Source organism: Saccopteryx leptura, chromosome 1 (genome assembly GCF_036850995.1).
Source record: "Saccopteryx leptura isolate mSacLep1 chromosome 1, mSacLep1_pri_phased_curated, whole genome shotgun sequence".
NCBI classification, from domain to species: Eukaryota; Metazoa; Chordata; class Mammalia; order Chiroptera; family Emballonuridae; genus Saccopteryx; species Saccopteryx leptura.
In genome coordinates, this window is record NC_089503.1 from 217,724,848 (window position 1) to 217,740,455 (window position 15,608).

General features: G+C 36.6%; 1 protein-coding gene across 1 annotated transcript in view; it reads right to left on the reverse strand.

Annotated features, from left to right (window-relative positions):
* The window catches only part of IQCM (IQ motif containing M), a 267,294-nt gene that overhangs the window by 156,126 nt on the left and 95,560 nt on the right, over nucleotides 1-15,608 (reverse strand). Inside the window, exon 8 of the mRNA XM_066360174.1 lies at nucleotides 4,661-4,719. Within this exon, the coding sequence (XP_066216271.1) occupies nucleotides 4,661-4,719 (59 nt within the window). The remainder of the gene's footprint in view (nucleotides 1-4,660; nucleotides 4,720-15,608) is intronic.

Genomic DNA, 15,608 nt, shown 5'->3' on the forward strand with positions numbered 1-15,608 from the left:
GGTCTATTTTCAACCTTAACATTATGGGATAGTTTTATGAGATATAGAATTATCAGTTGATATTTTTTCTTTCACCATTTTAAATACATATTTTCATTGCCTTCTGGTTTTTATTTCTTTTATTTTTTTAAATATTAAATGAGAGGAGGGAAGCAGACGGAAAGACTCCTGCACACGCCCTGACTGGGATCCAGCTGGCAAGCCTCCTACCAGGCAATGCTCTGCCCATCTGTAGCCACTGCTCTGTTGCTCAGAAACCGAGCTATTTTAGGACCTCAGACAAGGCCATGGAGCCATCCTCAGTGCCCGGGGTCAATTTGCATGACTATGGGAGGAGAAGAGAGAGAGAGAGAAGTGAGAAGGGGAGGATTGGAGAAGCAGATAGTCACTTGTCCTGTGTGTCCTGACTGGTTTTCATTTCTGATGGGACAACATCCATAATTCCTAGAAATGTAACCATTTGTAAAATGTATATTTCCCTCCTCTAGTTATGCCCAACTTTTTCTTTCTCTTCACTTTTCAACTCTTTGATTATGATGTGCCTATTGGTGGGGTTCTTTTTTCTTTCTTTTTTTTTTTTTGTATTTATCTTGTTTAGAATATGATGATCTTGGATATGTAAAGATGTTTTCCATTAAATATAGGGAAAATTCAGCTATTATTTCTTCAACTGCTTTATCTACCACACATGGTAGGCCATTTGATATTAACTTACAGGTCACTTAGCCTCTGTTCATTTTATCCCAATTATTGTTTTTTATTCTTTCGATTAGTCATTATTATTCTGAAAATTTACTTATTTTTTTCAACTGTCTTCTCCAACATGTGGTTGTTCAGTCTATCCAGTGAAAGTTTCAGATCAGATATTACAGTTCTCAGTTCTAGATTTTTCATTTGGTTTAAAAAATAGCTTATATTTAAAATCCAGTTGACAAAATCAGAGGAGCCAAATCACCAATTTACTTGGGGCCCCTTTTGCAGGATTTGGCCTAAGCAGCAGAATTAGCATCCTTATACTATTCTTCTAACTGCCTGAATTAGCCATGAGACAAATTCTTTTTTTTTTTTTTTTTTTTTTTTTTTGATTAATTTTAATGGGGTGACATTGACAAAATTGTCTTCCGTCACCTTCTAACTGGTTTTCTTTGTGCCCCTCCCCTCCCTCAACCCCCTCCCTTTCCTCCCCCCCACCCTGTAACCCCAACACTGTTGTCCATGTCCTATTTTCTGCTGCTTTGTTTAATATATAGTTTTTCCTTTATTCCTCCTTCCTCAATGCTCCACTCATATTTCAGGCTGGGACCTACTCCTAATTTAGAGCTCTCTTTTTCCCTTTTGCCAACTTCTATTATGAATCTACCTTTGCCACCCAGCTTAGTGTATCCCAAGGTTCTCTTTACCATGCCACAGTCACAGAGCTCTAGGGAAAAGCAACCTGGTCTCATCTCTCCAGGCAGAGGAGAACAGAAGCTCCATCTCCACACATGCTGCAGATGGCTTTTCCAGTCTACCTGAAACATTACCAGCTAGAAGCAGCGGTCATTGGGACTTGGACGTGAGCTGCAAAGTATAGAATTGTGACAACAATCCCAGTGCCATGCAGACTTTTCCTGGATGTGGACTTTTCCTGGACTCCTGCTCCTTGTGACAGCTCCTAACGGACTGAACTGAGGTTGGGTTGCATTTGCAGGGATTTGGAATGGTGTTGGTGCCAACTTGGACTTGGTGAGCATATTAAGGACACTACTTTTTTATGGATTCTTGTTGTATTGGCCAAGAGTTTGCTTAAAGGCTTTAATCACTGTAAAAAAAAATAGAAGACTGGATAAAGAAGATGTGGCACATATACACCATGGTATACTATTCAGCCATAAGAAATGATGACATTGGATCACTTACAACAAAATGGTGGGATCTTGATAACATTATACAAAGTGAAATAAGTAAACCAGAAAAAAACAAGAACTGCAGGATTCCACACATTGGTGGGACATAAAAACAAGACTAAGAGACATAGACAAGAGTGTAATGGTTACGGGGGGCGGGGGGAGGGAAGCAGGGAGAGGGGGAGGAGGAGGGGGAGGGGCACAAAGAAAACTAGATAGAAGGTGATGGAGGACAATCTGACTTTGGGTGATGGGTATGCAACATAATTGAATGACAAGATAACCTGGACATGTTTTCTTTGAATATATGTACCCTGATTTATTGATGTCACCCCATTAAAATTAATAAAAATGTATTTATTAAAATAAAAAAAATAGGTTATATTTATGCACTGGAACGCTATGTTATTATGAACATCTTTTTTAAGTTCTTGAACATTTATAATAGCTGCTTTAAAACCCTTGTCTGCTAATTCCAACAACTGGGATATCCTTTTTTGATATAAGTTAGATTTTTCTGTTTCTTAACATGTTTAACATTTTATTTATTGTATACTAAACACTGCATTGTACAGTCTCTGGATTCTGTTATTGTCCATGAAGAAATGTTGGGTTTTTTTTTTTCTTTCTTCTTCTTTTTATTTTAATTCTAGGTGGTAGTGAAATTGCTGGTTTATCATCTTAAAATTGTGAAAGCTTGGTTTTATACTTTTGTTCGGGTGAATCAGTTTGTTTAGTACGAAGTGAATCCTTTAGTCCTGGGATATAGTCCACACTTTAGGTGTTGGCCTTCAAAGATTTCTATGGAAAGACTGATGTGTTTACTAAGTTTCTGTGACTAAAATTGGATATTTGTTTATTGGATATTCAAATAACAGCATTGCATTGTTGCATCACTGTATTTGGCCTAGATTCACTATGAGTTTAATTCCACAGTACTTGAATCTTAGCATTGAATGGATTCTGGAATTTTTTTTTCAAATATAAAGAAATTAATGTAGCATGGATACCATATATTATATAACACTCAAATAGGCTCTAAGGAAGTGTTCTCTTATCAAACACATTAACATTAATTAGTAAATATAATTAATATGAATGTATAGATAACATATGAATATTCCCATGAAGTAGGAAAAGTCAAAACTATGAATAATCATAGTTACTTGTCACCAGAGGTCAGACTTGACACTAAGAGTTTGGGCACAACTTTGGGTCACATCAACTTTTAGTTTCTAGAGATTTTTGGATTTTGGAATTGTGGATGAGGATGATGGACCTTATATAACTACCCATTTTGAATAATTGAGATGAGGAATAAAGAAGGCTGTCAAGTAAGAAAAGGTAACCTACATAATATATTTAAATAATCCCATGTTTACTGAGGAGTTAGGTCCCCAAACGGGTGGCTGTTGACAAACTTCAGTCTCTAAGGTTTACCTTTTTGTTATTTTTATCTATATGGCTTGGCACAATACTTTGCTTCTCATCTGAACTAAAATATTATTTGATGTATTAATGAATGAATGTATTACCAATGATTAAGGAAAACCCAAGTGTGAAATCTATCCTTTTTAGAATCTTAGCTATAAACTTTCTATCACTTTCTAATCTATCTCACAATAATTTTTCTTAAAAGTTAGTTGACAAATTTGCTACATAAAGTAGCAAAGCAATCTCAAGAATTTCTCATAGAGTCATTGAAAGATGCTTTATCATAGTTATAAACGAAACATCATGCAATATTGTTCACATTACTGTTCCTAGCTACTACATACTAAACTTCAACCTATGTTTCTTTCCTTATATTTTATTTTGGTTTTTGTTGTTGTTGTTGAGAAAGAGAGGCAGAGAAAGAGACACAAAAACATCGAGCTGCTCCTTTATGTGCCCTGACCAAGGAATTGAACTGGCAAACTCCGTGCACTAGGACAGTGCTCCAACCAACTGGGCTATCAGGAAAGGTTTTAATTTTTTTTATTTATTGATTGATTTTTAGAGAGACAGAGAGAGGAAGAGAGAGAGAGTGGAGCAGAAGGTAAGTATTCATCTGTTTTTCCACCTAGTTATGCATTCATTGGTTGCTTCCCATGTGTGCCCTGACTGGGGATCAAATTTGCAACCTTGTCCTTTTGGGATGATACTCATAACTGGCTGAGCTAACTGACAGGGCCAAGCCTGATCTATTCAATGGTCATTAATACAATAGGAGAGAGAAGGTCTTTTCTCCTTGCCTTGGACAAATTAAATGGGAACACTGAAAAAGATATATTAAAACCTATACTCCTTTAATCTTAGAGACTTCAGGTAAAGCCAAAAGCAAACACATAATTTTTACTTTCCTAATATCATATAAAAGATATACCTGCGATTCCCAGCCAGGGCACACAGGAGAAGTGCCCATCTGCTTCTCCACCCTTCCCCTTCTCCTTTCTCTCTCTCTCTCTTTTCCCCTCCCACAGTCAAGACTCCATGGGAGCAAAGTTGGCCCCAGACACTGAGGATGGCTCCATGGCCTCCAGCTCAGGTGCTAGAATGGCTCTGATTGTAGCGGAGCAATGCCCCAGATTGGCAGAGCATCGCCCCCTGGTAGGCATGCCAGGTGTATCCTGGTCAGACGCATGTGGGTGTCTGTCTGTCTGCCTCCCCCTCCGCTTCTCACTTCAGATAAATAAATAAATAAATAAATAAATAAATAAATAAATACATACATACATACATACATACATACATACATAAATACATAAATAAATAAATAAGAGGTAAAGACATACCTGGAATGTGACTTTGCTTCTGGCTTGAAAGACAGTTGCTCTTTTTTCATAAAGGTTTTCTAGAATAAGAGAAAAAAGAGTAAACATACTAAGAAAACAATATCACAGTCCCTGTCATCTTAATTTTGTTGATGTTCTGTTATATTATTTAAGGGAGATGAACCATTTTACTATAATATACATTATAAGCCTAAACAATGATGCAAATTTGTAAGTATACTCAGAGGACTATGATCACTGAACTGCCTCCAGCATCTTTTCATTCCCAAGAATACAATTCCAATTGATCATTTCAGTGAGCAAATATCCATACAAATCTAATTCAGATGAGTATTCATTTACTTACTTATTTGTCTTCTAAAAAAAATTTAAGGTAGCTCACAAAATATACAGAACACATGAAAAAGAAAATAAGAAAATCAAGTTAAGGGGAAAATATGTATCGAACAATAATGTCAAATATTTTTTGGTATGTCTTGATGTGTCACACAGATTTGGTTCTGAAATTCCTAGCTATCAAAATGTTACAGACTGAATTGTGTTCCTCCAAAATTCACATGTTGAAACCCTAATCACTAATATGACTATGTTCGAAGATAAGGTGAGGCTCTATCCAATCAAACTGATGGCTTAGTAAGAGATGACAGGGGTACACCTGTACAGAGAAAAGGCCATGTGAGTACACAGAAAGAAGCAAATATCTACATAAAGGAGTCAAGGAAAGAGGCCTTGGGAGAAACGAACTTTGCCAGCAACTTGATCTTGGACTTCCAGCCTTCAAAACTGTAAGAGAATTAATTTCTGTTGTGCATGCCACACAGTCTGTGTTATTTCATTGTGGCAGGCCTGGCAAACTAATACACAATGAAGATAACAAAGAAGTTCTAACACTTACAGAGTCTATAACAGAAGCAAACATGAGCCCTTCAGAAAAAGCCTGGTATTATGTAATGGCCAGCTTCAAAAGTATTTGTTCAACAATCACATTGGCGTTTTTAATGTGGATTTTTTAATATAATCCTTCAATATCAGTCAATAATAGAAAAATGATTCAGGGAGATAGTCCTACAAAACTGAGCCATCACATCTCTGGTCATTTGGTGTGATCCAAAGTTTAAACTACGTAATAGCCAGAGGCATTGATGAGTTGCATGTATGATTTGTACTCTGTCCTGACAATTATTTTGCACAAAACAGCTTTTGAAAAAATGGTCTCAAGTAAGAGGAATTTGCTGTAATCTTGATAAATCAGTAAAAAGTTAATGGATTTGGATTGTTGGTGCTGTTCTCACCCTCAGAAACTATAAGAAGTCAATTACAGAACTTGTCTTGGCTATTGATACATGGTGTGCTCATATACAACAAGAAAAGTTCTTACTTTAGTTTTGCCTTATAAGTTTCAAATATGCTTTTAACCACTATTTGACAATTGAAGCCAAGGAAGTCTCTTATGTAAAAACCTAGGATATATAAAGGATTAATGTAATGAAGAAATGCACAAGGAAATTGTGTTTGTGTTATAAAAATACTCAGTACAATGGTCCTTCATCTATCGCAGAGGTTAGTTTCCAGACCCCCCACCCCACCCCACGATAGGTGAAAATCCACAGAGACCTTATATTTATTTTATTATTTATAAATATTTTAAGGCTTTTATAAACCCTCCCCACACTCTATAAACCTTTCCCACACAGTTATTAACCTTTCCCACACTTATTTTGCTTATTTTAACACAAAAATAATTAAAATAAAAAATATATATAAATACCTATATACCGCAAAATCCTGCAATATAGCGAAAAATCCACAATACAAAATTAGATATATACAATGTTAAAATCCACAGTACAGTGAGACCATGAAAAGCAAACTGCGATATGGTGAGGGACAATTGTATTGAGGCACACAATGATTGTTTAAATATTTTAAACAAATCATAACTCCTTGTCTTATACTGTTCCCTCAGATGCAAGCTCTTTGTTAATTTGTATTTCATTCCATTCAGTTTTTAAGATCAAAGAGTAACTTTCTTCTATAGTTATATTAGAATGCAGCAATATCCTTAGGATTAGTTTACATCTTCTCTCAAGTATATGTTACTTTTAGAATTCTCAGATCATGTGTTTTTTAAACTATCATCCTAGAAAATGATATTATACTTTTTAAAATTTATATGCAACATGTAGGTGATAAAACCTGGAGTAGGGCCTATATTTTAAATATTGCTCTCACGGTGTTTCACGTTATATATTCATGGCTACAAAAGCACTAACGGCTACAAAAATTAATTTTAACCTATATATCATATACATACTTTTGCACACAATAATTGCTTGGCTTGGAACATACTGTCCTTATGTGATTCTACTTACTATTCAAACTTACCACCTTAATTTTTTTATTTGCTTCCTTCTTGGCCAGACTAACTGTGTTCACTTGCTGACCATGACAAAGGGTGTCAGATGTGAAGGCTTCTAAGTAAAACAGACTCAGACAAACATCTTTGAGGACGGTTCTTACCAAGACGTTCTCTGATCCTTTCCAGTTACTCTCTTGTAACATCATTGTTTCCATAATCCCATTGTGTTTCTTCCTACCATTGAGAAACTGTTTTTGTTTATTCTCTCTCCTTTTTGCATGTCAATAGCAGTCCTTTATTTAAGGTTCCTGGGTTTTTTCCCCATTGGTAGCTGTCTACATACATATTCAAATTTCAAGTCCATTTTGCCTTAATTTCTCAACCTCATTCTCTCTCAAAAATATTTTTTCTCAACTGCCACCTGCTTAAACTTCTTTAAGATCTTAATCTCTCCAAGACAATGCGTTTGATGTGACACATTCTAAATACCTGGCTGACTACCAGAGTCATTTTTTAAATCCCCGTGTCAAAATTTGCAAATTTTTAACAATGTGTGTGGTTTTATTCCAAACCAGTTTTTGAACTCTTTTCCTCCACATCTTTTCTGAAGTTTCACAGTTTAACTGGTACCAAGCTTACTTATAATTTTGACGATATTATTACACATCAATTTCTTAATTTTTGTTTTGGAAGCATCTGTCTCATCTATCAAATCTCCTCTTCTTTCCAAGTCTCATAGAATTTCTTTTTTCCTTTTGATAATTTTTCTAATTTCTTTCATTGTCTAATGATTCATTTTTTTTTCCCATTTTTTGTATTAAATTTAATGCAGTGGCATTGATAAATCAGGGTACATATGTTGAGAGAAAACATCTTCAGATTATTTTGACATTTGATTATGTTGCATACCACTCACCCAAAGTCAAATTGTCTTCTGTCACCTTCTATCTGGTTTTCTCTGTGCCCCTCCCCTCCCCCATCCCCTCTCTCCTTCCTCGCCCCATCCCCCCACCCCCCCACCCCTGTTGCCATCACATTCTTGTTCATGTCTCTGAGTCTCATTTTTATGTCCCATCTGTGTATGGATTCATGTAGTTCTTAGTTTTTTTCTGATTTACTTATTTCACTCCGTATAATGTTATCAAGGACAATCCAAGTTATTGTAAATGATCCGATGTCATCATTTCTTATGGCTGAGTAGTATTCCATAGTATATATGTAACAAAGCTTTTTAATCCACTCGTCCTCTGATGGACACTTGGTTTGTTTCCAGATCTTCGCTATTGTGAACAATGCTGCCACAAACATGGAGGTGCATTTCTCCTTTTGGAGCTGTTCTATGGTGTTCTTGGGGTATATTCCTAAAACTGGGATATCTGGGTCAAAAGGCAGTACGATTTTCAATTTTATGAGGAATCTCCATACTGTTTATCACAGTGGCTGCACCAGTCTGCATTTCCACCAGCAGTGCAGGAGGGTTCCCTTTCTCCACATCCTCACCAACACTTATTCTGTGTTGTTTTGTTGATGAGCACCATTCTGGGTGGTGTGAGGTGATATCTCATTGTGGTTTTAATTTGCATTTCTCTAATGATTAGTGATGTTGAGCATTTTTTCATATGCCTATTGGCCATCTGTATGTCCTCTTTGGAGAAGTGTCTATTTATTTCTTTGCCCATTTTTTTATTGGATTGTTTGTCTTCCTAGTGTTGAGATTTACAAGTTCTTTATAAATTTTGGTTATTAACCCCTTATCAGACATATTGTCAAATATGTTCTCCCATTGTGTAGTTTGTCTTTTTATTCTGTTCTTATAGTCTTTAGCTGTGCAAAAGCTTTTTAGTTTGATATAGTCCCATTTGTTTATCCTGTCTTTTATTTCACTTCCCTGTGGAGATAAATCAGCAAATATATTGCTCCAAGAGATGTCGGAGAGCGTACTGCCTATGTTTTCTTCTAAAATACATATGGTTTCACAGCCTACATTTAAGTCTTTTATCCGTTTTGAGTTTATTTTTGTGTGTGGTGTAAGCTGGTGATCTAGTTTCATTTTTTTGCAGGTAGCTGTCCAATTTTCCCAACACCATTTGTTAAAGAGGCTGTCTTTACTCCATTGTATTTCCTTACCTCCTTTGTCAAATATCACTTGTCCATAGAGCTATGGGTTTATTTCTGGGTTCTCTGTTCTTTTCCATTGATTTATATGCCTGTTCTTATGCCAGTACCAGGCTGTTTTGAGTACAATGGCCTTGTAGTATAACTTGATATCAGGAAGTATGATACCTCCCACTTTATTCTTCTTTTTTAAGATTGCTGAGGCTATTAGTGTTCTTTTTTGGTTCCATATAAATTTTTGGAATATGTGATCTATGTCTTTGAAGTATGTCATTGGTATTTTAATTGGTATTGCATTGAATTTATAGATTGCTTTGGGTAATATAGACATTTTAATGATGTTTATTCTTCCTAACAATGAGCATGGTATATGCTTCCACTTGTTTGTATCTTCCTTGATTTCTTTTATCAATGCTTTGTAATTTTCCAAGTACAAGTCTTTAGTCTCCTTGGTTAAGTTTACTCCTAGGTACTTTATTTTTTTGGTTGTAATAGTGAAGGGGATTGTTTCCTAAATTTCTCTTTCTTACTGTTCATTGTTGGCATAAAGAAATGCCTCTGATTTCTGAGTATTGGTTTTATATCCTGCCACTTTGCTGAATTCATTTATCAGGTCCAGTAGTTTTTTGACTGAGACTTTAGGGTTTTCTATATACAATATCATATCATCTGCAAATAATGATAGCTTTACTTCTTCTTTTCCAATTAAATGCCTTTTATTTCTTCTTCTTGTCTGATTGCTGTGGCTAGGACTTCCAGGACTATGTTAAGTAAGAGTAGTGAAAGGGGGCACCCCTGCCTTGTTCCTGATCTTAAGGGTATTTCTTTTAATTTTTGCCCATTGAGTATGATGTTGGCTGTGAGTTTGTCATAGATGGCTTTTATCATGTTGAAGTATGTTCCCTGTATTCCCACTTTGCTGAGAGTTTTGATCATGAATGGGTGCTGGATTTTATCAAATGCTCTTTCTGCATCTATTGAAATTATCATGTGATTTTTCTCCTTCTTTTTGTTTATGTGATGAATCACAGTGATTGATTTACGAATATTGTACCAGCCTTGCTTCCCCAGAATAAATTCCACTTGATCATGGTGTATGATTTTTTCCATATATTGTTGGATCCGGTTTGCTTGTATTTTGTTGAGGATTTTTGCATCTATATTCATCAGGGATATTGGCCTATAGTTTTCTTTCTTTGTGTTGTCTTTGCCTGGTTTTGGAATCAGAATTATGCTCACCTCATAAAAGGAGCTTGGAAGTCTTCTTTCCTCCTGAATTTTTTGAAATAGTTTGAGAAGAATAGGAGTTAGTTCTTCTTTGAATATTTGGTAGAATTCAGTTGTGAAGCCATCAGGCCCCGGACTTTTCTTTGTTGGGAGCTTTTTGATAACTGTTTCAATCTCATTGGTGTAATCGGTCTGTTTAGGTTTTCTGATTCTTCCGGATTGATTTTTGGAAAATTGTGTGTTTCAAGGAATTTGTCCATTTCATCTAGGTTGTCTAGTTTTTTGGCATACAGTTCTTCATAGTATTTTCTTACAACATTTTGTATTTCTGTTGTGTCAGTTGTTATTTCTCCACTCTCATTTCTAATTTTATTTATTTGAGTCCTCTCTCTCTTTTTCTTGGTGAGTCTCGTTAAAGGTTCATCGATCTTGTTTACCTTTTCAAAGAACCAGCTCCTAGTTTCATTGATCCTCTGTATTGTTTCTTTAGCCTCTATGTCATTTATTTCTGCTCTGATCTTTATTATTTCCTTCCTTCTACTACATTTGGGCTTTACTTGCTGTTCTTTTTCTAGTTCTTTTAGATGCAGGGTTACGTTGTTTATTTGAGCTTTCTCTAGCTTCTTAAAGTGTGCCTGTAGTGCTATGAACTTCCCTCTCAGTACTGCTTTTGCTGTGTCCATAAATTGTGAGTTGTTGTATGCTCATTGTCATTTGTTTCTAGGAATTTTTTTATTTCTTCTTTGATCTCATTCTTAATTCATTTGTTATTTAACAACCTGCTATTTAGTTTCCATGTGTTTGAGAATTTTTGAGCTTTTCTGTTGTGGTTAATTTCTAGTTTCATGCCATTGTGATCAGAGAAAGTGCTTGATATGATTTCAATCTTCTTATATTTGTTGAGACCATTTTTGTGCCCTAACATGTGGTCTATCCTAGAGAATGTACCATGAGCACTTGAAAAGAATGTATATTCTGCTGCTTTAGGGTGAAAGGTTCTAAACATATCTATTATATCAAGTTGATCTAGTGTGTCCAATAAGTCTGCTGTTTCTTTGTTAATTTTCTTTCTTGAGGATCTATCTAGTGATGTTAGTGGGGTATTGAAATCCCCTACTATTATAGTATTGCTGTTGATCTCGCCCTTTAAATCCATCAAAGTCTGTTTTATATATTTAGGTGCTCCTATATTAGGTGCATAGATATTTATAATAGTTATATCTTCCTGTTGGATTACTCCCTTTATCATTATGTAGTGGCCTTTTTTATCTCTTACTATATCCTTTGTTTTAAAGTCTAATTTGTCTGATATAAGTATTTCTACCCCAGCTTTTTTTTCATTTCTATTTGCATGAGATTTTTTTTCCATCCTTTTATCTTCAATCCACGTGTATCTTTTGTTCTAAGGTGTGTCTCTTGTAGACAGCATATGTACGGGTCCTGTTTTCTATTTTTTTTTTCTTTTTTTTTGTGTGTGTGTATTTTTCCGAAGCCAGACTGGGAGGCAGTCAGACAGACTCCCACATGGGCCCGACCGGGATCCACCTGGCACGCCCACCTGGGCAATGCTCTGCCCATCTGGGGTGTTGCTCTGTTGTGACCAGAGCCACTCTAGCACCTGAGGCAGAGGCCACAGAGCCATCCTCAGTGCCCAGGGCCAACTTTGCTCCAATGGAGCCTTGGCTGTGGGAGGGGAAGAGAGAGACAGAGAGGAAGGAGAGGGGGAGGGGTGGAGAAGCAGATGGGCGCCTCTCTTGTGTGCCCCAGCTGCGAATCAAACCCGGGACTCGCACACTCCAGGCCAACGCTCTACCACTGAGCCAACCGGCCTAGGCCTGGGTCCTGTTTTCTTATCCACGCAGCTACCCTATGTCTTTTGATTGGATCATTTAATCCATTTACATTTATGGTTATTATTGATATGTAGTTAGTTATTGCCATTTTATTCTTTAAAGCTGTATTCCTCTTTTGCTATATTCTTTTCCCACTTTGATCTGTTTATAACAGGCCCCTTAATATTTCCTGCAGCATTGGTTTGGTTGTAATGAATTCCTTGAGTTGTTTTTTGTCTGGGAAGCTTTTTATTTCTCCTTGGATTTTAAACGATAGCCTTGCTGGATAAAGTAGTCTTGGTTGTACGTTCTTGTTCTGCATTACTTTGAATATTTCTTGCCATTCCCTTCTGGCCTCAAGTGTTTCTGTTGTGAAGTTGGATGTCATCTTTATGGGGGCTCCTTTGTAGGTGATAGCTTTTTTTTCTCTTGCAGCTTTTAATATTTTCTCTTTATCACTTATCTTTGTTACTTTAATTATGATGTGCCTTGGTGTAGGTTTCTTTGGGTTTCTCTTTAATGGAGTCCTCTGTGCTTCTTGAACTTGTGAGAGTTTCTCCTGCATTAATTTAGGGAAGTTTCAGCTATGATATGATTAAACAAAATCTCTATCCCTTGTTCTTTTTCTTCTTCTTCAGGAACCCCTATGATGCGGATGTTATTTTTCTTCATGTTGTCACAGAGCTCTCTAAGAGTTTCCTCAGACTTTTTGAGTCTCTTTTCTTTTTTTAGGTCTTCTTGGGTTGGTATCAGCTATTATTTGTAATCCACTTTCAGATTTTGGCAGCTTTGAAGTCTTGATTGGTTTGTTTTCTTAACAGGTGATAGTCTTGTTTACTGATCTCAGCAGGGGGCTTCCTTGAAACTGTATCCAGGAATGCGATGGGTGTAACCTGACACTCTGAAGGCCTCTTCCACCAACTAATCTCTCTGGGGGCAGGGTGTTTTTTCAGGCAGGGTGTTTTCTCAGCTTCATTAGGGGGAAGTGTATCTCAGATCTCCATGGAGACCTGAGTTACTACCCCTCCTCCCCACTTCTTGTTTTCAGCTGTGTCTTATTGCGCTGATTGGAGCTGGAGAGATGTCTGGAGATCTCTGATCCGGAAGCAATTCAGTACTGTTTTGTGGAAGGATCAGTCCCTCCCCCAGCTATGGCTGCCTCCAGCATAGATGAGTCAGCTTTTTTAGGTCATCTCTTGCATTCCTTAGCCCCCCACAGTCTGTCCCTCTCTCTCTCTTTTCCACTTGGGAGATAAGCTGGTCTTTTCAACACACCTCGCTCCCTGGTCACCAGGCAAGTGGCTGTGAGCAGTATTTTCTGCTCTTTTCCCTGGAGTGAGATCTCCTCTGGGCACTCAGCCTCAAACCCCCCTCCCTCCATTCTTGTAAGCAGGGGAGATTCAGGCACTCCATACCAGGTTTGTTGTGGCTTCTTCTTTGCTCCTTGGTTTTTGAGAGCTGTTCTTGTAGTCCAGAGTTGGTTTTTCATGCTGATTTTTCCTAAATCAATTTGTATTCCAGTTTGGTGGTGCAAGCTGGGCATCTGGGCATCCACCTACTCCGTTGCCATCTTCCTAATGATACATTTCTTGCATTGATTAACTACAGACAAACTATGGAAGAAAACCTTTTACTTTCTTTTTAATGCTAGATAAATTCGTTTGTTACTACTATTAGTGTAAAATTCTGGAATATGTTTGTTATAAAAAGGGTAATCTATAATTGGCATATTATACCCCCAATACTTACCACCAAAATCAGTTAAAGGGTATTTTCTAAATAATAAAAATTTTCTTAGTTTTTAACAGCTTTGTGACTCTACCAGAAGTATATATGAACATACCATAAAAAGTAAAATGAAAGATTTACTTAAAAATAGGTAACTGTGTAGAGAAAAGCATTAACATATACATATAAAAACTACAAATTACACATTAAAGCATGTGAAATAAATGGAATACTTTTTCTGTCAGGTATAAACATTAACACACATATTTCTCCAATGGAAGTTAGTCATGTTACTAGCACCTTCTGTGAAATAGCAATGAGCTGCATTTCTTACCCTGCTACAGCTTCTTCTATAAGAAATGGTTTAAACTTTGAACTGAAAAATGTCCATTATGTGCATACATGCAAAACCAGAAGGACCAAGCACACCATTCTGGGACTGTTCACAGTCAATATCTTTGCATTACTGAATTCCAGTGCTTCCAAGAGCACACACAAACCAGAAGAGGGTTTCCAGGACACAATACCACCTCCAATAAATTGTAGTGGGCCCAAGAAATCCATAATTTCCCCCAAATCTTCTCATGGATCCAGATAAGCCTTTATTTTGAAAGTTGTCCTCTAGTGTATGATTGCCATTACATTTTCTAAGACACGTAGAGGGATCCAAAAGCTAACGTTGGTCACCCTCTAATGGCCATGGCCTCAAAAAGCCATTCAAGTTTCCAATTAGGGGAGGCTGAAGAAAGTGACCCAACAAATCATAAATTGTCCATTTACCAGTCACTAGACAAAGTTTCCTTAACATCCAAGGGAAAACAAAACTATAAGAATTTACTCTTTTGTATGTAGGAATTTAAGCATAACATAGGAGACAATACAAAGACTGATGAAGAGAAGGGAGCTGGATAGAGAAGTTAACATCCCAATGTAAGTCCCCTTGAGGGTTAAAACCTATTCATAAAAGATACAAGAAGGCTATTTCCAGTAATACATTCATAGTAGCAAGTCACATCATAATACCATAACAATGCTGAAAAACAAAAGTGAAAGTATTTTAAATGCAAGGATGAGATGATGAGCAAGTAATAAAATTCCTTTCAGGGCAAAAACAACAAGAAATCTTTAATTTGCTATTGCATGAGTTTTGGAGTCCATCTTTGCCTTGGGGATTTCATGATAATTCCTAACATATAGAGCCTGGGTTTTAATGAAATGCATGCTCTGAAGTTGGGAGACAAACACCAGAACCCAAAATATGAAGGAATATCAGAGTTGAAAACACCGCCATAAAACCTAGATACTAGAAATACAATATCCTTAGATTATAAGACAGAGTGTTATATTTTTCTTGAAAGAGAAAGAAAGAAATGAGAAGAAAGAGAAAGAGATACCATGAAGCCATGTCTAGCATGGCTTTGGGTAGAGAGAAAGAAATCTCCCCCAAATTAGAGATGGTAATTTTTGGTGACCAGACCTTGTTACTTTGAGAGGAACTGTCAATCAGCCTGTTATTCACTTATTCAGCAAATATCTTCTGAAACCTCTGCTGTATGACAGAGTCTATTTTAGGGCCTGGGGCTGCATCACAATCTAACTGTCATCAGCCTCATAAAGACTATATTTTACTGTGAAAGGCCAAGAATAAAGCAATGAAGACATAGATAATGTATTGTCAGGCTGGAAT